Source organism: Terrapene carolina, unplaced genomic scaffold (assembly GCF_002925995.2).
Source record: "Terrapene carolina triunguis isolate 2854851 unplaced genomic scaffold, T_m_triunguis-2.0 Scaffold88, whole genome shotgun sequence".
Classification (NCBI taxonomy): domain Eukaryota; kingdom Metazoa; phylum Chordata; order Testudines; family Emydidae; genus Terrapene; species Terrapene triunguis.
Window position 1 is genome coordinate 50,194,477 of NW_020664439.1, and position 23,168 is coordinate 50,217,644.

Here is a 23,168-nt window from a genome sequence, read left to right on the forward strand (position 1 = left end):
AGTGAGTTCTAAAATGCCTAACCTGTCCTGGCTGGAGTAATTATCCCTATGGTAACTTCTAAAAAATTTATATTTTATCAGGTTTTTTGTTTCTACAGGTAGCGCACATCCGCACATCACTTCGATATTGGTGCACATAATAAAATCATTCCGCACATGGATGGAAAAAATTAGAGGGAACATTGCTCACGCTGCTTTACTGCTATCACTCCCACCTGGGCCGCTCACAACCAGCCCGCCGGCATGCAGGTCACCCCCTGACTGTCTGTGGATAGCCACAGCCCTGGTTCAGCAACTCTGACCCCAGCAGCCTGTCAGCAAACACCAGCCAGACCCTGGCTCCCAGCAGACTTGGTTACTATTTGCGGGGTGACCCCAGCACAATTCCCCTCCCCTAAATGTGTGTTCTGCGCTGCCCAGCCCTCTCCTGGACAGTTCACACATTTCAGGTCTGTTGTCCCTCTAAGGGGATCAATATCCACTTGTAATCCACACAATGCACACAAACAATACAGGGTTAGGTTTGATTAAAGAATAAAACACGTTTGTTTAATTACAAAGAGAGAGATTTTAAGTGAGCATAAGTACAAGGCATTAAAATCAGAAATGGCTACAAGAGACATAACGATAAATCACAGAATCATAGAATCTCAGGGTTGGAAGGGACCTCAGGAGGTCATCTAGTCCAACCCCCTGCTCAAAGCAGGACCAGTTCCCAACTAAATCACTTTCTAGTGCTCAAACTTAACAAGCTAGACTTGGGTCAAGGTACAATTCTTACCACATGTTCCCAGTAGCAGGGCTGATGCCCAAATTCTCAGGCCAGGCTCTGCTCCCAAAGTCCAAAGGCTCTGTCTTCTGTCTTCTTAGCTGAGAGAGAAATGGATAAGGAGAGAGACCTTGAGGTGGTTTTGCCCCGCACTTTATAGTCCAGTCCCCCTTTTGAAACGCATTTTCCTGAGAGTTACCCCAGATAAAGTTCATTCCTGCTGTGAGGCTGGAGTTATGGAGTCTCCCAATGAAAGAGGTTCCACGCTGTTGTTTGCTAAAATGCAGATCTGTCTGTTCCCGCCCCCCTTCCTTGCCAAAGAATGGCCATTTGACAGGTGATGGCCCATCAGCTTGGATGACACCTGGCTAGAGGCACCAGCTTGTCCTTTGTCTTTGAGAAACTGGTTTCCCCAGGCTTGTCTGGTAACCACATTGCAGACCCAATTTCCGCTTATGTTTATAACTCTACATAGAATGTTCCTGCACCTTTCATCATGGTGTTGTTATTGACAGTGAGTTAGTAGCATTCAAATGATACCTCACAAGGCATATTTTGTACAAAGACTATTGCAGTCGTGTGTAGGGTGTGAATACAGGGGTGCATTCGGTCACAGTCTTATATACGACACTTCTGTTAATACACCCTGGGATGATATTAGCCTTGTTCACAGCGGCATCACTTTGTTGACTCATATTCAAGTTATGATCCATTAGAACACCCAGATCCTGTCCAGCCGTGCTGCCACTAGCCAGTTATTCCCATTTTGTAGTGATGCAGTTGCCTCAGTGCAGTACTTTGCACTTGTCTTTATGGGATTTCATCTTGTTGATTTCAGACCAATTCTCCACTTTGTTACAGTTGTTTTGAATTCTAATCCTGCCCTCCAAAGTGTTTGCAACCCCTCTCAGCTTGGTGTCATCTGAGAACTTTATAAGCATGCTCTCCTCTCTATTGTCCATATCAGGGGTAGCCGTGTTAGTCTGTATCCACAAAAACAACAAGGAGTCCGGTGGCACCTTAAAGACTAACAGATTTATTTGGGCATAAGCTTTTGTGGGTAAAAACCCTCACTTCTTCAGATGCATCTGAAGAAGTGGGTTTTTTACCCACAAAAGCTTATGCCCAAATAAATCTGTTAGTCTTTATTGTCCATAATAAGTTTGGTTCCCTGAGCTTCATGCCCTGGAGGTTTGTCTGGAGTCTTGAATCTGTACCGCCTTTCTCTGCCCTCTTTTAAATCCTGCTTTGAAACAGTGTTCTGCTCTGAAACGGGGCTTTGTGAAACCGGCCCCTTCTGATACAGCAGGCCTGCCCTGGGGGAGCAGGGTGGGAGGGCTCAGGCCTCCTGGTCATTCAGGGCCTTGCCCAGATCCCACACGCCGGTGAAGCCTGAGTTGCAGCTTTGCAAATAACACAACCAGGGGATTTTCCATAACTACAACAAACAAAAACTCATTGAGGCAACAGAACAATTCGGGGGGCGGGGGAGACTAAACCGTGAGCGGAGTGCCCCGCCCTGAGTGCGGGCGTGGCAAAGAGCCGCATGCCCGCCCTCCTGGAGGTGTGCGTCAGGGCAAGCTGCATGCTCCTGGAGGAGCACGAGGAGCAGCAGCTTTAAGCAGTTGCTCTGCTCTTTAGTTCCAAAAAAGTGAGGAGAGAAAAACGGCACCGCCACGAAACGGAAGCAAGCGGCTCCTGGCTGAGCAAGGAACGTTCACGCAACCAGCAGGGGGGGAGGCTGCACATGCAGTGGGTGCGGAGAATGGAATCGGTGCTTTGGGCCCAAGGCATTCTGGGTGCATTCCCAGCATCCTTTGGGGCTGGCTCCTCACTCCTCTTTGCACCCATCTTCTGCTATGTGGGTTCTTTCCCCTCTGCAGGTTGCTTCTGAAGCAGGCGGTGTCGTGTTTGGGGGACCGTTCTGACGTGGGCATAGGGGCTTTAAAATGCGCAGTGTTTTACTAATGTTGCTTGGCCTGTCACACGGGAGACTCTCAAAGCATTTTACACAGGAGGGTAAATAGCTCTACCACCGTTTTACAGATGAGGAAACTGAGGCACGGGGTGGTTAAATGACTTGTCCAACCGGCAGTGAATGAGTGGCAGAGAGAGGAGTTTGTCACCTAGCCCAGCGCTCTTGCCACTGGGCTAAACCGATCCCTCATCTTTGCTGGCTATTCCCACACAGCCCAGCCCAGGAGATGGAAACCACCTTTCCATGCTCTATTACTCCTAGAGTTTTCTGATTTGCAGATAGCTTCTGGGACAGAGGCTCCCTGCCCGTCCCCTGGCATCGCAGCCCCAGCAGGAATGAAAAACGGCGACTTGCTCCCACTGAGCCCAGAAAGGCCAAAATTAGCCTCCCTGCTGTGTGTGTTTTGGGGAGGGGAGCCACAGCTGTCTCTCAGGAAGGGATTATTGTACTCCCCGGCCCCGTCTTATCGGGGGAAATGAAAACGGGACATTGACAAATTGGTTTGGTTGCAGCTGGACTAAGCATGTGATTTTCCGTAATCGCCCACAGAGGCTATTGTTCCAAGCGGTGGAGGGGCTGGGGGAGGTTAACGGGCACCCTGAGCTCGCTCCTCATTGTGGTCACAGCCGGAGCGCGCGGAGTCCGGGCCGCATGAGGCCGAGCCCGTTATCGCTGCCCGGCAAGCGCTGAGCAGATTACATCGCCGGCAGGAGAGTGGGGACTCGACCTCCTTTGCAAGAAGAGATTTTATCAGCAGCTTCTGGCACCGAGCCACATTCCTCCGGCCTGGCCTGCTGGAACCAGAGCCACCCGGCGCTCCTGACACAATAGCCACGGGGCGGTTCTGCCTCGCCCCGGGGCTGCTCACAACCTTACCTCGGACAATGCTGCAGTCGTTCTGGCGGGGCACAGGGAGGCCGAGGGCAGGAGTTATGGGTGCAGAGATAACAAAGGGTGCCGGGCTTTTCCTTGGGCACCGCGGTTCCTGGGTGCTAAGAGACAGGCCGAGCGGAGGTGCGAGCGTCCCATGACCGCTCTGTTGCGTGCACACACCCGACAGGGCCCAGGCCTGGGCGAATGGGAGCCAGGAATTCCATCTCAGCCCTGGTCCAGCCAGGCCCCAGGGGAACCGAGCGCTGGGCCCGTCCCTGGGCGAGGCGGTGGGGTCTCCGAATGGGCGAGGGAGTGCGGGATGTGAAACCGGGGTTCCAGCCCCCGTCCATCCAGTGACGTCCATCACCTCCTCTCGCTGCTTCCCGGGGGGAGGGCACCTCCTGAGGAGCAGCGGGAGCCTCACCACACCCCCGGCAGGTCCCAGCCCCAGCGCTGGCCCCAAGAGACTTTGCCCTTGGCTAGCTCCGAGGACAGGAGCTCCACAGGCAGAGCGTAACGAACATGAGCACCCTGCATGGGACGTCCCGGAGCACAGAGCTCACCCACCAGCTACCCACACTGAAGCACAACACGCTGCTGAGCGGGTCCGAGCACCCCTTTGTTGGCCTGGGATACGCACCCAACGGTGCCATGAACTAACGCCAGCTCTCGGGGCTGGACTCCATCCCGGGCAGAGCCAGCAGGGGCTGCATCCCCCATCGGCCGGGGGGCGCTGCACCCCAGGCACAAGGTATGTCACTCCCACATAGCCTGATCCCGTCTGTGATGCAGAGTAACTAGGCCAAGGGCAGGCAGGGGCAGGAGGCACCAGCCGGGGGCCAGGGCCCGGCCGACACAAAGAACCTCTTTGTGTCACCACTGACATAATGCCGCCCGTGGCAGGGAAGCTGGCGGAGCCAGACCTTGCCCCGCAGCAGCGTGCCTGTCACAGCCTGAGGGTTGCTACACAACAGCACCAGCACCGAGCAGGACTAGGGATTTTCCCCTTGAAAAACACTGCACAGTGAACTCGCCCCTTAATCTCCAGCAGCACCGCTGGCCACGGCTTCGGGGCCCCAGACATGGCCGGTGGAGGCAGGCACGGGAGGCGTCGGGGCTGCAGGCCAGGGCAGAGAGGGGCGGACATTCCTGTTATGCCAGATGCTGACAAACAGGGACACCCCAACCGATGCTGAAGATTGTACAGCCCCTCACCCCCTTCAGCCCATGGGTCATGACCCCCGGGGCTCACAAACAAGCCTGGGGGCCACAAGGCACTGAACGTTTTATTAACCGAAAGCAAAGAAAATCTTGCAGCCCCACTCCCTGCCCAGCCTGACCCTTCAAGGTCCCATAGTGCCCCTCCCCCCGATATCACAGCCAGTCTTTACTCAGTTTTATAGTAAAGGTCTGTGGAAGGGCAAACGCTTTTTGACCCCTTGTTCTCATACACCTACTCTGCTTGCAGATTTTCAACCAAGTGCCACCCTGGTTTGCACCCTGGAGTCAGCAGAGGAGAACCAGCTCTCCTTGCATTGCAGGATGGAGGCAGACCCCGATGCACCTGAACGCACTGGCTCAGAGATGCTGGAGCCAAACCCAAGTTGCTGGGACCAACACGGGGGTAATGGGCGACGTGTGTGATGCAGGAGGCCAGACTGGGTGATCTAATGGTCCCCTCTGGCCTTAAACTCCATGAATCGGTGAAACGGCAAAACGTGAGCAGACGTGCAAACCCCCCTCCCCACCCTGAAAATCCAGCTCCTCCCCAGGCCCGCCTAAGCCCACCTATTCCCATCCGGGGCCCAGCAATGCCAGGCTCCAATTGTTCCAGGCGGCAGAGCGGCTGTGGGGGGGGGGGGGGGGGTCCTCTGAGGCCTAGAGAACGCCAGACCCATCACGCACACAATCACTGGAGGCCAGCGGGGCACATGAACACACTTCACTGTCACTGCCTCTGCCCGCAGGGCACAGCGCTGCTAGGCCAGGGAAGGGATCCCCCAGAGGCCAGCAGGATTACTCGTGGGAGCAGGATTTGCCCCACAGGGCGTCGTGACCCACTTGCTGGTGTCCAAACATCCATTCACTATCTCCCCTTCCCTGTCCCCACCGTGTATGAGCTGTTGGCCGCCCGGTAACAGGATACGTGCCTGCGACACGGGATCTGGGCTCTGCCAGACTGCCTGCCTGAGTCTTCCAAGCCACCTCTTTGCCCATCTCCCCCTGGGACAAAGACCTGCCCACATCCTCGCAGGGTTCTGCAGCGCAAGCAGTTCACGGGTGCCTGGGGCTTTGAGATTCTCGGTGAGAAGACACCAGGGATGTGTAAAGTATCATGAATACGACTGCTCACTACATACCCCCCTGAAGGCAGCAGAGCCCGTCTGCCCCCTTGCACAACATGTGAGAGCACTTGCTCCAGGGTTTCTCCTGGCATACTGGTACTGTTTTGGACACGACTGAGGCAGCCCTCCCCAGGCGCTGACTTGCACGCTCATATTTTATTGTGCATTATCTGAATAGGAAAAGGCAATACAGCAGAAGAATTTCCTTTCCCCTGGGTTTCCAGTCTTTGCATTGTCTGGATTTCTGAGCTTTACTACCAGGCAATTAATCTCCAGCCATTAGAAATATTAATGTGGAGGTTTCTTATCAGCGCCGGCTCGGGAATGTTTTGCTGTTCTGGGCCAAGGGAGCGTCTGACCCAGCGCAGGTCACAGTCGCTCGCTCCCTGAACAATCGCTGTACGTTCGCTGCCCTAGGCAGCTGCCAGATGGGTCATCTACCTGGAGGGGGGCAGCGCCAGGCAGGCTGGAGGCTGCGAAATCAGATTGGGAGCGACAAAATGTCAGACGCTCTCGTCAGATGTCGTCTTCTCGCCTGTGCTGCGTTCCCAGAAGCCAGGGGTGAGGCGAGTGGAGCCCGAGGGTGAGGGCAGCTCAGTGTCCTAAGAATGCACAGCAAGGCCGCCCTCCCGTTTGCTGTAGCTCATCGGGCCTAGTGCTCAACAAGCCCCAAGCCTGGCTCTGGGCACGGCTGGCTGCGGGTGGCGGCGCAGAGCGGAGGGGTTCCAGCTTTGCCAGGGGAACAGAGCGGAGCTGCGAGGGACTCTGGGGAGCAGAAGGGGCAGAACCACCAGGGCACACGGTCAGGGATTGCAATCTCCCACCGCAATGTGACGAAGGGAGCCTGTGACCCCTCCCCCGGAACAGTCTATAGGAGATCAATCTATGGGGGCTATAGGTGCTGCTCTAAGACCCAATAGCATAACAGAAAAAGAAAGCCTTTCCCACCCACACCTGCCTGGGCCTGCTCCCTCCAGCCAAAGCGAGCCCGGCATTACCCCTCTGCCCCAGCGCCCCTTCCCTCAGGCAGAGCTGGCTCCACGTTCACGCAGGGCGGGACGCACCATCCTGCTGTTTGCTGCAGTGCGGGACCTGACATCTCCCAGCTGCACCCCCGCCTCGCCGCACACACAGCCGCTGCTGCCAGCTTTTCACACCATCCTCTCGGGTCACAACAGCGCCCCCACCCCAACGTTCAGCCCTCGCAGCTCTCCCTGGGGTGCACCCCGGCGGCCGGCTGCGTCCCACTCCCAGCAGCTTCTCTGCGCTAGAAGGAGCGGCTTGAAAAGGTGCAGAGGAAAGGGGGCTTGCGGTTCGACCAAGCAATTTCAGACACCAGTGATCTGCGTGTGGGGGCACTGTGATACCAGTGCCCAGAGCACGCGGGGGGGCCCCGAGGTGACAGAGCACCTGGACTGGCCAAGGAAACGGGGATTCCAAACCTGCTTCCCCCTGCAGCTCTTTCCAAGGGCCCTCCCCAGGCCGAAGGCCAGCACAGCTGTGGTAGTGGGAGTGTGACCCCCCCCCTTTCCCCCCACAGCTGACACAGCTGGGGCAGCAACCGCCCTCATGCAGGTAACTCAGGAACAGCAGAGCTTCCCCATGCCAGGAGCTGGTGCGAGCCAGCCTCGCTCTGCCTGGCCAGCAAACCCTGTTGTGTGTAGGCAAGGTCTGGTCAGAATCCGGCCAGTTACAAGCAGATAACGGGAGATGTGGGGGCCACCTACACTGTTAGCGGAAGTGATGCAGAGCCAGCGGCCTGTGCTTCCCCTGCTCACGCCAGCCAGGACGCTGGCTGCTGAGTCTGAAGCAGCTGTTTGAGGAGCCACACACAGATGCCCAGCACAGGCCGTAGGACTCCCCACTGTCAGTCCAAGTGGTGGGGCTGAACCAGAGCAGATCTGCCAGAGACCCGCTCTGGAAGTAATGGAGAAGCCCTGCGACGCTGCTCAGTTCCCTTGCGGTCAAACATCAGCATGTTATTTCTCCTCTGAATCTGTCCTGGGACTGGCAGCTCTGAAGTCCCAACTCCGGCCAGGGAGATGGACGTGCTCCTGTTACTGACTTGAGCTACATTTGCATCTACTCCCTGCCCTGTGCAAACCAGCCGCATCCCCGGATCTGGCCCACAGTACTGCTGTAACCTGGACCTGTCAGGGATCTTCTACAGAGGATCTTTCTTCTGCTGGTTTTTTGAGTTACCTGCTATGATTTCTCTGCCCCGGGGGCGTCATTATCACCCAGTCTCAGCGCAGCTGCGGCTTGTTTGAGGGCGTTCACATCAAACCCGAAGCCTGCATTCTGCAGTGAGCTGCTGCCGGGCTGGATGTTTGGCGCCTCGCTACCGTTTCTGTTCCACTGAAGATTCATGCCTTCGAAGTCCCACTGCGAAGAGAAAGGATTTCGGGTTACAGGGACAAGGCAGGTCTGTAGCACCGGAGCTCCTACGGAAGTGGGGTCTGCTCTCCACTGGATGCAGACTGGCCACACGGGAGCTGCTCAGGCCGGCTTTACAGGGGGAAAAACCACCTGAATTCAAACTTTATCTGAAAATAGAAATTGTCACAAAATTCTCATTTTAAAAAAATTTTCAACAAAACTCCACATGGAAACCTTTTTGGGGTAGGTTTTTCATTCCCTCCTTTTCTCCTTCCCCCTCCCACTGCAAGCGGAAAAATGGAAAAAAACGGAGGGAAAAGGGGGAAACAAACTGAGAAAAAACATTTTTGAAATCAAACATTTTCGATAAAAATGTTCATGAACAAATGCGGAATGAAAGGAAAAGCCGCCTGTCGGATCCTAGCAGGGTGAAAACTCTCCAGAACCTCTCGGTGGTTTTCTAACCAGCTCTGGCCATTACTGCTCAGTTCATAACCAGAGACTGATCTCCACTAAGGTGACTATCGAGGGCTGCTAACCTGAGAAGCCTCAGCCAACTTTTACTTCCAGGGACGATGGATCTTGCTGTTGAGAAGAGGTCGGTATGAGGCTCGCTGCACTGTCTGCGGGTCATTGCCAGAAATACCCGGCCGGCCGGCGCTCTCTCCAGAGCAGCACTCAGCCCCTGAGGAGTAACAGTTTGTCACTTTGAACCTAACCTACTGTCAGGAGATAACGATAGCGAGTGGTCCAGAACAGCTGTTCCTCACCTGGGAGGTAATCAGGGGACACTCTCGTGCCACACAGGCCACCTGACTGGTAAACACAGCTCCAGCTCAGTACCACGGACCTCGGAAATATCTGCAGACATCAGCAGAAGGGCTTTCAGCCATTCTGGAGTCAGGAACGTTTCCGGCATTGTACCCACAGCCGTGCAGAACGAGGCCCATTGGATTCCAGGCAGTATTTACCTCTTTAGCCCCCCATATAACTAGCCAGTGGATCTACGGAATCACACAGCTGATGGATTGAAGTCCACCATTTAAAGCCGTTGCTTCAGAAAGGGCTTGAGGCAATGCTGTGTGACAGCACGAGATGCCAATTCATGCCCGCCCTGACTTGCAGCCCCCCGAACGGGGCTCGTGGAACAACGGCCCAGGTGTACCAAGCCCTCCTGGTGCTTTAGTGACACATACAAACTCCTCCAGCACTCAGGCAGAGCAACTCGATTCGCCTCCCTTGTCACACAGGGCGGGTCTGCACCGGGGGGAGACACGGGGTAGCCGTGATAAAGCGCACTAACAACCCACACACCCAGGTCAGTCACCGCACTGCGGACCCACGTGACTTCCCAGAATGCAGCAGGGATCACCCTCAGAGGGCAGAGCAGGGAGAAAAGTGACGATATTCAGTCCCCAAGCTCCACCCACAACTCCTATGGCTCGATGTGACACATACGGTACCTGGGATCCTACAGGTCAGTGTGAACTCCCTTTCTGCCTCTGTTCATTGTGAGGGGGCATCTGCCTGCCCACGCTGCATACCAGCAGGGGACAGAAGCTCACTCCACACTGCCTGCGCCCAGATCTGTCCTGGAGGGGCACCTCTCAGGGGGACGGACAGCGCGAGCCTTGCTTGACCTCTCCGCCAGCTGTGAGAGTGGATGGACGGGACTGAGACCAAGCGATTCACACAAGCCGCTCCCAGCAGTACAGAGCTGGACGCGCCTCTCCTCCCCAGCCCCTGAGCCGTCTCCTTCCCAGGAACGGATCGGCAGAATTTCTTCCCTCTGCCCCACAGGAGACGCTATAAAACTGCGAAGCCACAAGACGCACCCAGCGCTGGCTGCGGCGCCACACGGCTGATGTGTGCCAGCCCAGGGGATACGGCTTTCTGGAGTCCAGGGCTGCGTGGAGTTTATCATCATTGTTACTTTATCTCCAGTCAGCGAAAGCCAGTTTGGAGGTGGGGTAACTTCCTTCAGGGGAGATTAGACGACTTCTCTCCTCTTTGACCTCAACTAGTTCTGTGACCTAAAAACGACCCTGGGCTGGAGATCATGGGGGAGACTCTACTCCTGTGCAACAGTCTAATCCAGAGTAGCTCCGCTAAGGGTCAGTGGAGTCCCTTCAGATTTACACCAGCGGGCCTGGGAGCAGAATCTCTCTCCGGGACTGCACTAAGGACAAAGCAAGCACATTATGTTTCTTCAATTTATGAGTGATTATTTCCTGCCCTGCAATCTGGCCTCTTTCTGGGGCTTGTGATGTCTCATGCATCTAACCTAAGACAGACTTCAGTTGTAATGCTTCATGGATTTAAAGTGAGAGACGCTTGGCAGACATGGGTGTCCCTGGAGTGCTGGTCGTGGGCCCGGCGCAAAGCAAAGTGACAGTTCTTCAGACCTGTTGTGAGTTTAAGGCCTCCCAGTACTTTTGCTGCAGAAGAACAACAAAGATCAAGAAAAGAGTTGGTCTAGAGCAGCCATCACCGAACAGCCCAGCCCAGATCCCTTCTCTTGATGCCTCGCTCTGGTACCTAGCCAAGGTGGAGAGAGCCACGTGGGAGCATTCACACGCAGCTTTTGAGAGCAGGAAAGCTGTAGTGAGCAGAGAAATACGGGGAGTTCTTATTTTCAAAACAGCCGAAGAGAGTGGGCGAGCGAGTGTGCAAGGTGAGCCGGGGGGGAAGAACAACTGCAAGGAAAACATGATTTCACAAGGTGTGTGAGACACTGTCACAGAAACACAATCCAGTCTGTCCAAACAAACACAGGAGCCATTTCAATGTGGGATCTGCAAGGGCCCAGAACGCCAGCGAAGGCTACCTGGCTCTGCCAACTAGCCACATGCTCTAGCTGGGGCTGCTCCGGGCTGTACTTGGAAATATTGCCCCCTACCTGCCAAGAGTATTTCAGCTGCTTTGAGCTCAATCATCTTGTTATTTTCAAACACGGAGTGACTGTCAAACCGCGTTCAGCCTATGGAAATGGAGTGCAAGCCAGCCACCTCGCCCCAATCATCCAAAGAGATTCTTTCTAGTGTGCAGTGCAGCTCCTTATCAGGTGCAGGTGTTTTAAAAAAAACCAGAAACGAAACAAAACAAACTTTATAGAATCAAAATGTGTTTTTGTTCGTCCCCCTCCATATGGTAACTGTGCTGATCCCGGTGCAAGGCAAGTGCTAGCTCAGGCAGAAGGGGATTTGACCTGCTGTAATCTCCTGCCATAAACCCCTTTGTTCCCACAGAGACGCCTGCTGAAACGCCAGGGACATGGTAAGAAACGCCAGCCTCAGACAGGAATCTCTCTGAGCACCAGGCCGGGGAACCCGGGGGGGGTAGTGCTGGCAGAGGTTTTCTGCACTCTCCGTTCTGTCAGGCTGCGGGGCAGTAAGGGCAGTGGGCCATGCATCGGCCCGTCTCTCAAGGAGCATACACTGCCCCGTTTCCACAGGAGGGGAGAGGCCCAGAGCCCAGGGTGCTGGCGGGTTGTAACAATGGCACAGGAACGCTGAACATTCCCATTTACGTTCTGGAACAGAATGGTCCCATTTTTAGAACTACATAAAATAGTCCACTATTTGCTCCCCGCCCTCCCTCGTGCACATGGCTTGTCCAGCTCTTGGGATCACACCACTGTGGGCTGAATTCTACCTTCAGAGGGACGGCACTGCTCCAGGGCGAGCTGCATGCACGTCGCTCAGGACAGAGATCGCCCCAACAACCGTGACAGGCTTTGCAGAGTTTCTATGAAACATCTTGCAGTTTGACAGCAGCAGCAGCAGCGAGTCGATGCAGAAATCTCCCCCTGGGGAGGAGCAAAGCAGGCCTGGGAGGGGCTGGCATTTCCCCAGAACTGCGCGTCAGTTAGAACTTTTGGAAGAAAAGTCGCCCGAGTTTTCAACCTGGCCCAAACAACATATTTCCCAGCCTCGTTCTTGGAACCAGCCGAACCATCTTGGGTGAAATCTTCAAAATACAATTCAGCCTGAGGCAGCCCCCAGCCTGGGACTTTCAGCTCAGACAGTGACAGTTTGGCAAAGGCTGAAGCAACTGAAACCAGGGTCTTCTCCTGGGAGATGAGGTGGAGTTTAATACGGGGCGACGCACCCAGCCCTGCCTACGACGCAGTACACAGGGACTACGTGCTGAGCTCCGTTTCAGTCTTCAGTCTACAATCAGCCCCAATAGCTCCTGCTAATGGCAAGCGGCGCTTTGCCTGAGTGGGAACTGCCCTGGCCCTCCGGCCCGCCCCACGGCAGGCAGTGAGGCAGAGATGGAGACGGGCCCTCCCGCAGCCCTGGAGGGGGCATCTGTGTGTGTGTGTGTGGGGGGGATATCTGGTTATCTGGGGAGCTGGCTTCTTGTGACTGGACGTATCCCGTGGCAATTACGGGGGACCCGGCCTGCACTGGGAGTGCTCTCACTGCCACACACACACACCTGGGTGGGACGGTCCCTGGCCTGGGGCCAGCGGCTCTGTGCGCCGCGCACCAGTGAAGGCAGCGTGGGCCGAGTTCAAGGCAAGAGGCTGGGGTTAGCGCAGGATCCGGTGCAGATGACCGGTGGTAGCCACCTACCTCGAGCTCGGAGCTGATGGAGGAGACGTACGAGGAGCTGGAGGGGGAGAGCTTGGCGTGGATGACCTGGACTGGAGGGTAGGCAGGGGGCTCCGGCAGGGCGGGGTCGGCAGCACTCGTCTGTCCATCTCCCGGCAGCCTCACTGCACCGCGGCCAGCCTGGACGTAGCAGGGAGCAGGATTTACCAGCGTACAATCAAGGGGCACAGCAGGAGGATCAGAGAGCCCCGGAGGAGAGGCCTGTGTGGGGAGATGGTTGGGTAGCAGACCCCACTGCTTACGGGGGCAGGGCTCCCAAAAGCTGCAGACCGATGAGCTCCCGGTCACCCCAGAACAGGCGTGTGCACCCACAGAGCCAGTCTCTCGCTGGCTGGCTGCCCCCCGCAGCCCGCTGCAATCCTGGCCAGCCTCTCACTTCCACCCGCAGCTCAGCTCCGTGCTGCTGTCAGCCCGCCCAGCGCCCCAGCGGTTCTCCTGCCTCACCTGCTGCACCTGCTCGATGGTGAGATCCAGGCAGCGGCCGACGGCTGCCCCCTCGTGGAGCGACCTGGGGGCCGGGAACATGCTCAGCGGCAGCCAGTTGGGGGCCTTGGAGAGAGGGGGGGCAGTGAGCGAGCAAATCCCAACATGCACTGGGAACGGCAGGGCTGAGCTCTTCAATAGAGGCCGGAGCAACGACCCGTCCCTCCCTCCCTCCCACTGCGGCTCTGTATAACTAGCAGAGCGTCACGGCCGGCTCCACGAAGAACCAGAGTAGCTGGAGGCTCCTGGGCCGCAGGGCAGAGGGAGAGGAAGGGTGGTGGGGAGCAGGCGCTGTCAGCGTGGGCTGTGCAGCACCCCAAAGGGGGTGGGAGGAAGGAGCCGGGAGCCAGCTGGGCACAGAGAGGAGAGCGGGGCCCCGGATCAGGCTGCGTCCCGGGCAGCGACGTAGCAGGATGCTGGGGTAAAAGGGCCAACGTCAAACCCAAGAGGCACAAAAACCTCGGCAGGCTCCCAACCGCCTGCGGGCAGCACAGGAGCGAGCTCTGCAGCGGGCACAGCCGTCCCTGCAAGGGCCTCACGCCCATCCTAATGCCTCGGCAAGGCACCGCGGGGTGGGCCCCCGGCCGTCCCCCCTTGCAAGGCGAGTGGCAGCACACGGTGCAGGGCAGGGGAGAACCCAGAGACAGGAGGAGAAACCTTTTCCTCTTCGGTTCCCTTCGGCTCTTCCTCCTCCTCCTCTGCCTGTGCCAGCAGTGCCCACGTGGCCGGGGTCTCTGTGGCCTCAGCCACAAGGCCCAGCCGCTGGCTCATCTGGCTTTTCATCACGCAGGACAGATAGGCGATCTGAGCTCCCAGGGTTAAGGAAGTGACGGCGTCTCAGGGTAACACCGGCCCCACCTCAGCCCCACAACAGGGCTGCCTGGAAGGGAGCTACACAGCACGGGCTCAGGGACAATGCCCAGCCCACACCACCAAGCTGGCCAGAGTGGCGTGGGGTTTGGGCAGGATCCGCAGCCCTCGGGGCCCATCAGACCCAGGGGCCTAACCTCTGGAGCCTGCGTCGTGCCCCGGAGATGAGGGGTGCTCAGGCCCTCGGCCTCTGTTCCAAACCCCCCGTGCCAGTCCGTGGGGCCGGCGGGGAAGGATACAGCCACATCGAGCGCAGCAGAGCCCAGGGCGAGCAGGAGCCAGGGCATGGCTCTCACAAAGTACGCGGGCCGCTGGTCGTGAGTCACAATGGCCGCTGCATACAGGACGCTGGCCAGGGCCGAGGAGACGCTGGCCCAGAGCTGGGTCCCTGGAGACAGCCTCCCTCTGCACTGCAGAAAGCAGGTGAAGGTCAGACTGGCTCCCTGAATCAGCGCGAGCCGATCCCCCCACCCTGTGGGGCACCCATGGCAGCAGGGCCAGTCCCTGCTTTGCCGGGCAGCACCCTGCAGCAGATACAGCGCAGTGCACTCAGCAGTGGAAGCACAGCGACTGCGCATAGCTGTCTGCAGGCTGGGAGCTGCCATCTGGCCCGGCCGTCCCTGCAGCCCGGTCCGTGTCCCGAGCCACATTTATCTGCCTCTGCAGCGAGACGGGAACAGCCAAATACCGTTCTCTGTGCAAACACGCAGACACGGGGGTCAGGGGCACTGCCTCCTTCTAGGCCACCACCCTGCAAGGGCAATGTGAATGCTGCCATGCTCCGCCCCCCACGGGCCTTACCGACCTGGGGTCTGAGCCCAAGGCAAGGGGCACAGGTAAACCCCTCAGTCTGGGTCCCCAAGGGAGCAGCCCAGTCGATCCCGGATCGTGTTGCTATTGCAGCAGGGGCAGAACAAACCCTGGTTAGGGCGAGCAAGGCCTGCCAGGCAGCAGCAGGGATCGCGGCTCAGCCCTGAGCCTGCAAACACTCACACCCGAGCAGGCCCATGGACACAACAGGTTTGCTGCCATGAGTGGGCTCAGGCCCTCGGGTCCGTCAGGGACAGACTGTGCTGTAAGTGTGGCCCAGGCCACAGAGGAGTCTTGCTGCAGGGCAGCGCGGTTGGAGCAGACAGACAGACTTGGGGAGCAGGGGGGACAGGGTGCGGGATAAGAGTCCCTGGGCCTCGTGGAGCATCGGGGCGACAGCCCCAAGGCAGGAGTGAGCGCTGAGGAGACGGTGGCAGGCTGGGAAGGGAGGCCCGGGCAGGGGGAAGACAGTGGGTGGGACTCACCCTGGCAAATGGACACTCAGGGAGGGGCTGTCCAGGAGACAGTGCCACGCCCCAGCGTGCCGGGAGGGGCCACAAGACCCACATCTACACTGGCCCAGGGCCCTGTTGCACCAGGGCAAGAGGCCCCACGGGGCTGTGGCTGCAGCCCTGCGCCGTGGCGACACACCCCAGTTTGGAGCTAGCTCGCAGGCTGTGCCCCTCCTGCTGTGCACCCCCGCTGTCCCCAGGCCATGGAGCCACGTGCACTGCACGGCCACCAGGGCTCCCGCCCTGTGCTGGGCTCCGCGTTACCTAGCTCCGGCCAGCCCACTTACCGCTCCAGACAGCGCAGGGACCCTGGCCGTGAAGGCGACGAGCGCAGCGAGCATCCCCAGTGCAAATCCCAGCACTTCCGTGTTCTCCTGCGGGATGGGAGGGTAAGAAATCCTGAGCCACTGGGAGCCCCCAGGGCACTCCCCGCTGCGCAGCAGAGGGGCCCCACCAGGCACTGCGTGTCACCCCCATGTGCTAATCCGCCCAGACAGCTGTTAGATCCCGCACAGCACTTGCCTTCCCGCGACTGCTGGACCCACCACGGCTCCCGCTCTCTAGGGCCACCAGGGCAGCCTGGAAACGCCAGGCCTAGCGTCTACTGTGCACAATGGGACAAACCTTCCCCTGCATCTCTAGGGCTCTCTGGAGCCCCACAGCTTCGCCCTTCGGTAGCTCATTAGAGCAGCGGCGCTTCCCGGAATGACGGGAGCTAGAGACAGACAATCCGATGGGCCCGTCCGGCCCGCCTGCCGGCCGACACACACAGCCACGTGCTGCCTCACCCTGTTCCTTCTAGCGCAGACAAGCCCCTGCGCCCCCGGGCCTGGCAGCGCCCCCTTTCCCAACTCTGATGTCTGTGAGCCTAATCGCCTCTAACTTCAGCGGGCGAAACCACCCCCCAGCGCCGGCGGCCTGACACAGCTCCTGGCCGGGGCTCCCTCAGGCAGGCCCCCCCCGGCCCCAGCAGGCTCAGCGAGGGGTTGCACCAAAGGAGCTGCCGCTGGGAGCTTTGCCCTGGCTGGATCCCTGCCAGCCCAGAGGGACACAGGCAGCGGGAGCTGCGTTACCTGCAGCGCCGTCCCGAGCAGTCTCCTCTGTGCGCCGTGGAACTCCTCGGGGGAGGATGAGGTGGCCATCGCCAGGACGTACCAGCCGGGGCCCGTGCACAGGGGCAGAGCGAGCGCAAGGAGGCTGCTCCTCACCTGTCTTCTCCTCCTCTTCCTCCTGCCGGGCGGAGCTGCGCAGGACACAGAGTCTCAGCCGGGAGACATAACGAAAGCCTGTCGGGGAACCGGCCCCGCACTGCAAGCACCAGCCGAGAGCTCAGCGTAGGGACTGGGTCCTCGGCAGCACCGGCCTCTGCTGCTGGAGAACATCTCCCCAAAACGGGATCCTCGTCCCCCAAGAGCTCGCCTGCCCCCGGTCACTGGCTGTGCTGGGAGTGGGGGCATCGTCCTCACCCCATCCTGCCCGTCTCCCAGCCCTGTATTACCCCTGCCAACCCCGCCTCCTAGGTAGCACCCAGCCCTCTCCCTCCACCTCCCAGCACCCAGCCCTCTCTCTCCACCCTCTTCGCCCCGCCCCCTTCCAAGCCCAGCCTCCACCCCCATTGCCCAGCCCCCCTCCGAGCCCAGCCTCCAAGCCCCCGCCCAGCCCCCACCCCCTCAGCATCCAGCCTTCCAAGCCAGGCCTCTCCCCAAATCCCCCTCCCAGCCGCATGCTTCTCACCACTCATCTCCCCAGCCCTCGGTGTGGCCTGGAACGTATTCAGCCCCTGTAGCACGCCCGGGGCCCCCAGCACTCCTGTATGCATCTAGTCTGGGGAGGGGCCAGGTTATCGCCTGGGGTTCCGCCCCGCCCCTGCCATTCAGGACAGGGTGACCCGCCGGGCACGTACCTGGTGTGGGTCTGGGGTCGGACGCACAGACAGGAAAGAGAGTCAGCAGGAAGTGAATGATGTCGATAGCAGCCATGTACGCCCCTATGAAGACCTGCGGAGAGACCAATCGGATCAGAGCCACGATCCCAGGATGGGGAAACGCTTTATGGACAGTGAGGACCAGTCTCCCAACAGCCCTGAGAGGAGGAGATCAGCCTCCTTCTGCGCATGGCCCTGGCACGGAGAGGTGAACAACTTGGCCAAGGTCACATAGCCAGCAGGTGTCAGAGCTGGGAAAGAGCAGATGGGTCCCGACTTCCGGTCCCCAGCTCTCAGCACAGATCTCTGTGGCAGCCTTCGGGTGACCCCAGCGCTCCCTGGGCCTCCCCCAGACCAACAGTGGCATGGGCCATGGCAGAGACAGGGCCTGCTGCAGAGAGCCTAGGCCAGAGCAATGGGGCAGACAGCTCCCGCGGCAGGCTCTGGACTGAACTAAACTCTGCCCATCTAGCCGACACCCGGGAGAGCCAGCAGCTGACTGTCAGGGGCGGACGAAGGCCTGGCATGGTGACCGGCTCTCCTGAGCTATAGTGCTTGGAGTTCTGTCACTCCCAGCCTGGCCGACAGCCCATGGTGCCGAACGTCACCCCAGTGGGCTCCGAAGCTCCCAGGCCAGGCAGGGGCAGACCCTGGAGTATGACACAGAGTTCAGATTTTACTCCAGATAAGCCAGTGAAGTGCACAGTATCCGTCTTCTCAGCCCCCGCTGCAGACAGCCTCTTGGCCACAGCACACCAGAGTCTGGTCCAACGCCCCCAAGAGTGCCCTGCACCCCCCCAAGAACTCCCAGTGAGAGGAACTTCCGCAGCGAGGTCAGACAGGGTCAGGGACTCATCCCGGCCCCAGGAACCTGCCTGCAGAATTTAAGCACAAAAGGAATTTTTTCAAACAGCTTCCGAACCCTCTGCCACAGTGGCTGGTGGCAGTGCTGCTCCAACCGTCCCTGTGCTAAGGCGCAGACAGCGCTGGGGGCATAACACAGAGCCTGCCTGCCCCAGCAAGCCCTGCCGTGAAAAACCTGCAGGAGCTGTTCCATTCTGAGCAACAGCCCAGGGGCTGGGAGTGGGGACAACTGCCCTGCAGGGCAGCGCCGTGAGGCTGGTCTCCCCCCCCAGCAATGGGGCTGGCCTGCGTGCTCGCCCGTTTCTCACATTCCCGCTCAGCTCAGGAAGAACGTGGCGTACAGCCCCCTTTCCGAGCAGGTAAAGGCACAGCCACTCCAGCTCTGACGTGCCTCCTTCCCCTGCAGCCGTGGGGGGTCCGTGTGTCCACACACGCAGCCCGTCTGCACGCCCAGCTCTGGGAACGGTGCGCACAAGTCAGGGCCTGCGGCGCCCCCATGTGGGAGAAGAGAACATCGTGCACGTTTTCACTAGCTGGGCTTAAGAATCGCACCACTGGTTAAACCAGAGCAAAGTCCCACGCAGCCTGGCCGAACTAAAGGCAGCAGCGCTCCTGGGTCCCCTCCATCCCGCCTGCCCCATGCACTCGGGGAAGGGACTGCTGGCTGAGCCAGAGGGGCAGAACTCAGCGTGCTCACAGAACGAACGCATCTCCCCAGGCCAGATACACTGGGATGGATGGTCTGTCTGGGAGGGACAAGGACTGGGTGTCTCCTTGTGTCTCTTTCTAATGCAGCTATCGCGGCCTCTGAGGGTATGTCTACACAGCAATTACACACCCATGGCCAGCAGACTCGGGCTAAGGAGCTGTTTAATTGCAGGGTAGATGTTCGGTCTCCAGCCCAAGCCCTCAGACCCTGCAAGGGGGGACAGTCCCAGAGCCCGAACATGGACCCCGCAATTCTACAGCCCCTTAGCCAGAGCCTGAGTCGGCTGGCCCGGGCCAGCCGCAGGCGTCTGCCTGCAGTGCGGACATACCCCGAGCGCCAGCCGTGAATGCTGGGAGTGACCAATCGCCCTGCGCTGAGGAGACACCGGCAGTGAGCAAGGCTGGGCCCAGGGCCCTCCCAGACCAGCTCTGGCTGTTCATGGCTCCACCTCAGGGAAGCAGCTGTTACTCCGTCAGCCCTGAGGAACAAGACAAACAGGGTGGGGAGTGTGAGCCTCACCCAACCCCTGCCTCCGGGTTCCAGTGACTCAGCCAGGGAGACGCCCGCCCCGGAACGACTGCTCCGGGTCAAGGGGAAGAAGGTGCAGCAGAGAGTGGCACCGAGGCTTAAAGAGCCATATCATTAGTGGGGGACTGAGGCCCCCATTCTGCGTGGGGCAGGGACCCTTGCCCATGTACCGCCCCACTCCCTGCCACCGTCCCCTCGTCCCCTCCAGAGGTGTCTCTGTGGGGCCAGGCCTGGCTGGGCAGGGCAGGGCAACGAACACGGCCCCCAGCACAGTTTACAAGGGAAAGATAGCTGGGCCGAGCCTGCGTTATCCTCACCCCGGAGTCCCCTCCTCAGCAGGGGGCCCTGAGGCAGCCGTGGCTGGGGTGGGGGGGGGGGCCTTGTGTCAGAGTTGGCTGCCCGCATAGCGGGGGGCTGCCAGGGATCAGAGCTGTCATTTGGATCTGTGCTGGCCTCCTGGGATTGCGGTTACCTCAGGGGAGTTGGGGCGGGGTCTCGTGGTGGGGGGACCGTCCGTGGCATCTGGTGGAACAAAGGGGCAGAACTCAGCCAGGGAACCTGCCCCCTCCAGCCCCCAGGCAAGGCGCCCAGGGACAGCTGTGCCTGGCCAGGGCTGAGGGGTTTGGGGCAGTACTCTGTGCTCTGTTGGGCCCAGGGGCGCACAGGGAGCGCCATCACCATGGCCAAAGCCCTAGCCAACATCCTGCACTGGCCGCAGGGGCTGGGCTGGGGGCTGTCCCATGCCCGACCTCCAGGATTTGCAGGCCTCTGCGGGGGCAGGCCGGACGTCTCCTGCGTACCTGGATGGCGAGCTGCTTGGCCAGGAGCGCCCCGATCGTGTTGCACATGCTGCCCACAAAGCTGTAAATAATGCAGAGCACCGACGCCTCCTGCCAGCCCTTCCTCCTGCAGCGGGCACGGACCAGCCTGGGAGGGACACAGAGGGAGAGGGATCAGAGCAGGGGAGCGCTGCCCTTTCATCCAGGGGCTGGGGTTCTCAGCCCAGCTTTATCGGCTAGGATGAGGCACAGGCTGAGCTACTTAACGGTGCCCAGGGTCCCCCAGGACACCCCAGTGCCCGAGGCCAGGCCCTGCAGCCCAGTACGTGGGAGAGTCAGTCAGAGCTTGCCCCTTCAGTGGGGTCGCGGGACATGCTACTAACTGGCAACGTCAGGCTCCCGTCTCACACCAGGCCCCACGGCTCGGGGTGCTCTCTGGCTTGCCCCAGGGCTGCTCCGGGAACCGCACAGCCGGTGGCCCTAGCACTAGGTCTGTGCCGGGGTGGCCAGGGCAGCTCACTTCCCCTCCCTGGGCCGCAGCCGCCCACGTGGGGGCCAAGACTCAGCGGTGATGAGCCGCTGCAGGGCAAACAACACACCTCGGAGGAGGGGTGAATTCCAAAGGGTGCTGAGCACCCACCTCTGGGAATCGGGCCCCTTCAAAGCACCCCAGAGGGGTCCCCCAGATCACTCGTCCCTGCTGGAGGCCTTGCCCCAGTGACACTGACCCCCGGTGGTGGAAAGCACTCGGTCCCCCAGCTCCTGACGACCCCACACCGAACACCAGGCTCAGGCCGTCCTGAGCATCCTCTTCCCAGCCAACACACACAGAGGGACAAGGCCCAGCACCGGAGGCAGCCTCAGGGAACTCCCTGCACCCACGCAGTGGATCAGCCAGTGCCATCTCTGCGCCAGCCTCGCCCCGCAGGAAGGGCAGGGAGCGGCTCTGGAGCAGATGGCACCGCTGCTTTGTTTAGCTGCTCGGTCGCCACCTCCCCAGTTGTAACCATCCCCGTCGGTCACCAGGCCCAGGAAGGAGACCAGTGGGTGCAGGCTGGGTGCTGACACTCTGGGGAATGGCCTTGGGGGCACCTGGGAGCTCCAATTACATCCCAAAAATGCACCACTCAGTAAGAGCTCTGTGTGGCTCGAAAGCTCCTCGCTTTCAAAAAGCTTATCTCACCCATCTTGTCCCACACATTCTAGCCATTTCACAAATGTACCCAACAAATTGGGAGCTGTTCTACCGGAACCGAACAAATGGATGTTCTCTTTGCATTACGATTGCTTGTGGAAAAAATACAGAGAAAAGTAGAAAACCCTGCGGACAGTACTCATCCATGTTGGGCAGGCTTATGACCACGTTCCAAGAGAAGTCATTTGGTGGTGTATGAGAACGAAACCGATGCCTGAAGACTACATCAGACTTGTCTGGGACATGCGCCGTCGGTACGTGCTGTTACCACGGTCAGGAGGCCATGTGGAGAAACCGAACAGTTTTTAGTAAGAGTCAGAGCACATCAAGGCTCCGCAGTAGCCCCTTTTGGTTCCCATTGGCGCTCGATGCACTTACACAAAACATGCGGCGTGCACAGTGGTGCGTGATTTTTGCAGATGACGTAGTGCTCACAGGGGAGAGCAAAGAGCAAGCGGAAGAAGATTTAGCAAGACAGAGGTGTCTGCTTGAAACAAATGGCATGAAAATCAGCAGGAATAAAACAGACTACGAGGCCTGTGGATTCGATGATACCTTGCAGGAAGACAACAAGACTAAGTCAACCAGGCCAGCAACGACCATAGGTAGAGAAGTTCACTTTCACATATGAGTTCCTCCAGAACTCGTGGGTGATACCATCTGGCCCTGGGGACTTATTACTGCTTAGTTCATCAATTTGTTCCAAAACCTCCTCTAATGACACCTCAATCTGGGACAGTTCCTCAGATTTGTCACCTAAAAAGAATGGCTCAGGTTTGGGAATCTCCCTCACATCCTCAGCCATGGAGACCGATGCAAAGAATTCATTTAGCTTCTCCGCAATGGCCTTATCGTCCTTAGCATCTTAATTGTCCAATGGCCCCACTGGTTGTTTAGCAGGATTCCTGCTTCTGATGTAGTTGAAAAGATTTTGCTATTACTTTTTGAATCTTTGGCTAGCTGTTCCTCAAATTCTTTTTTGGCCTTCCGAATGACATTTTTACACTAGACAGCCCCTCCCCCAAAGAGTTTGCAAGTCAAGACAATCACTGGTTATTTATAAACTTCTTTCCTATGGCTCTGCTCCTTCCTAGCAGGCTCCTCAGGCCCCCTATCCACACACAGAGCTTGCTTTTTCTGTATTTAAATGCCCAGCCCAAGAAGGTGGTTGTCATGTGGCCTGAGTGCTTTGTAGCGGTGGCGCTATCAGGTCACCAGGGCCCGAACCCTCAGCAGACTCAGGCGTTGCAATGCAGATGGTCACAGCTCCTAACTTGTAGGTTCTAGAAAATGACAGGAAAACCCTTGAGCCACAAAGCCTGAGTTAGGCACCTTGGCTCCCTGCAGTGCCCAGGGAGAGCCGGGAGTCTAAGAATGGGAAGAGCCACAAAGGCAGGTGCCAGGCGGGGAGCCACCTGCGCCAGACGTGGGAGATGCCAAGGGGAGCATGTGCTGTGTCCTGCTCCTCTCTCAGAGTTTGGAGCCTGAGCTCGGGCTGCAGGAAGCGCCTGTCTCCTTGTGAGTCACCAAC

The 23,168-nt window shown here is 58.7% G+C and overlaps 1 protein-coding gene across 3 annotated transcripts; it reads right to left on the minus strand.

Moving 5' to 3' along the window:
• Window positions 1–720: 720 nt before the first annotated feature.
• Window positions 721–20,584, minus strand: TMEM44 (transmembrane protein 44). 3 transcript variants are annotated; one of them, XM_026650181.1, is made up of 10 exons: window positions 20,464–20,584; window positions 17,542–17,635; window positions 16,712–16,881; window positions 15,926–16,012; window positions 14,556–14,726; window positions 14,104–14,250; window positions 13,408–13,512; window positions 12,925–13,083; window positions 8,168–8,350; window positions 721–870 (listed from the first exon to the last, which is right to left on the minus strand). In XM_026650181.1, exons 1-9 carry the CDS (start codon window positions 20,509–20,511, stop codon window positions 8,171–8,173), a joined length of 1,161 nt encoding a protein of 386 aa, XP_026505966.1. In that variant the 5' UTR covers window positions 20,512–20,584; the 3' UTR covers window positions 721–870; window positions 8,168–8,170. The 3 variants fall into 3 exon arrangements, with proteins under 3 accessions (XP_026505966.1, XP_026505964.1, XP_026505965.1); XM_026650179.1 differs by having other exon boundaries at window positions 12,925–13,164; XM_026650180.2 differs by lacking the exon at window positions 721–870 and adding an exon at window positions 6,119–6,730 and having other exon boundaries at window positions 12,925–13,164.
• Between the last annotated feature and the right edge of the window lie 2,584 nt (window positions 20,585–23,168).

Coding starts and splice junctions, on each gene's coding strand:
- TMEM44 (XM_026650179.1), bottom strand. CDS start 20,511: ATGTGCAACACGATCGGGGCGCTCCTGGCCAAGCAGCTCGCCATCCAG. Junction 16,882..17,541: donor CGACCCCAGACCCACACCAG/GTACGTGCCCGG, acceptor TGTCCTGCGCAG/CTCCGCCCGGCAGGAGGAAG. Junction 13,513..14,103: donor AGGGAACCGAAGAGGAAAAG/GTTTCTCCTCCT, acceptor CCTCTCTCCAAG/GCCCCCAACTGGCTGCCGCT.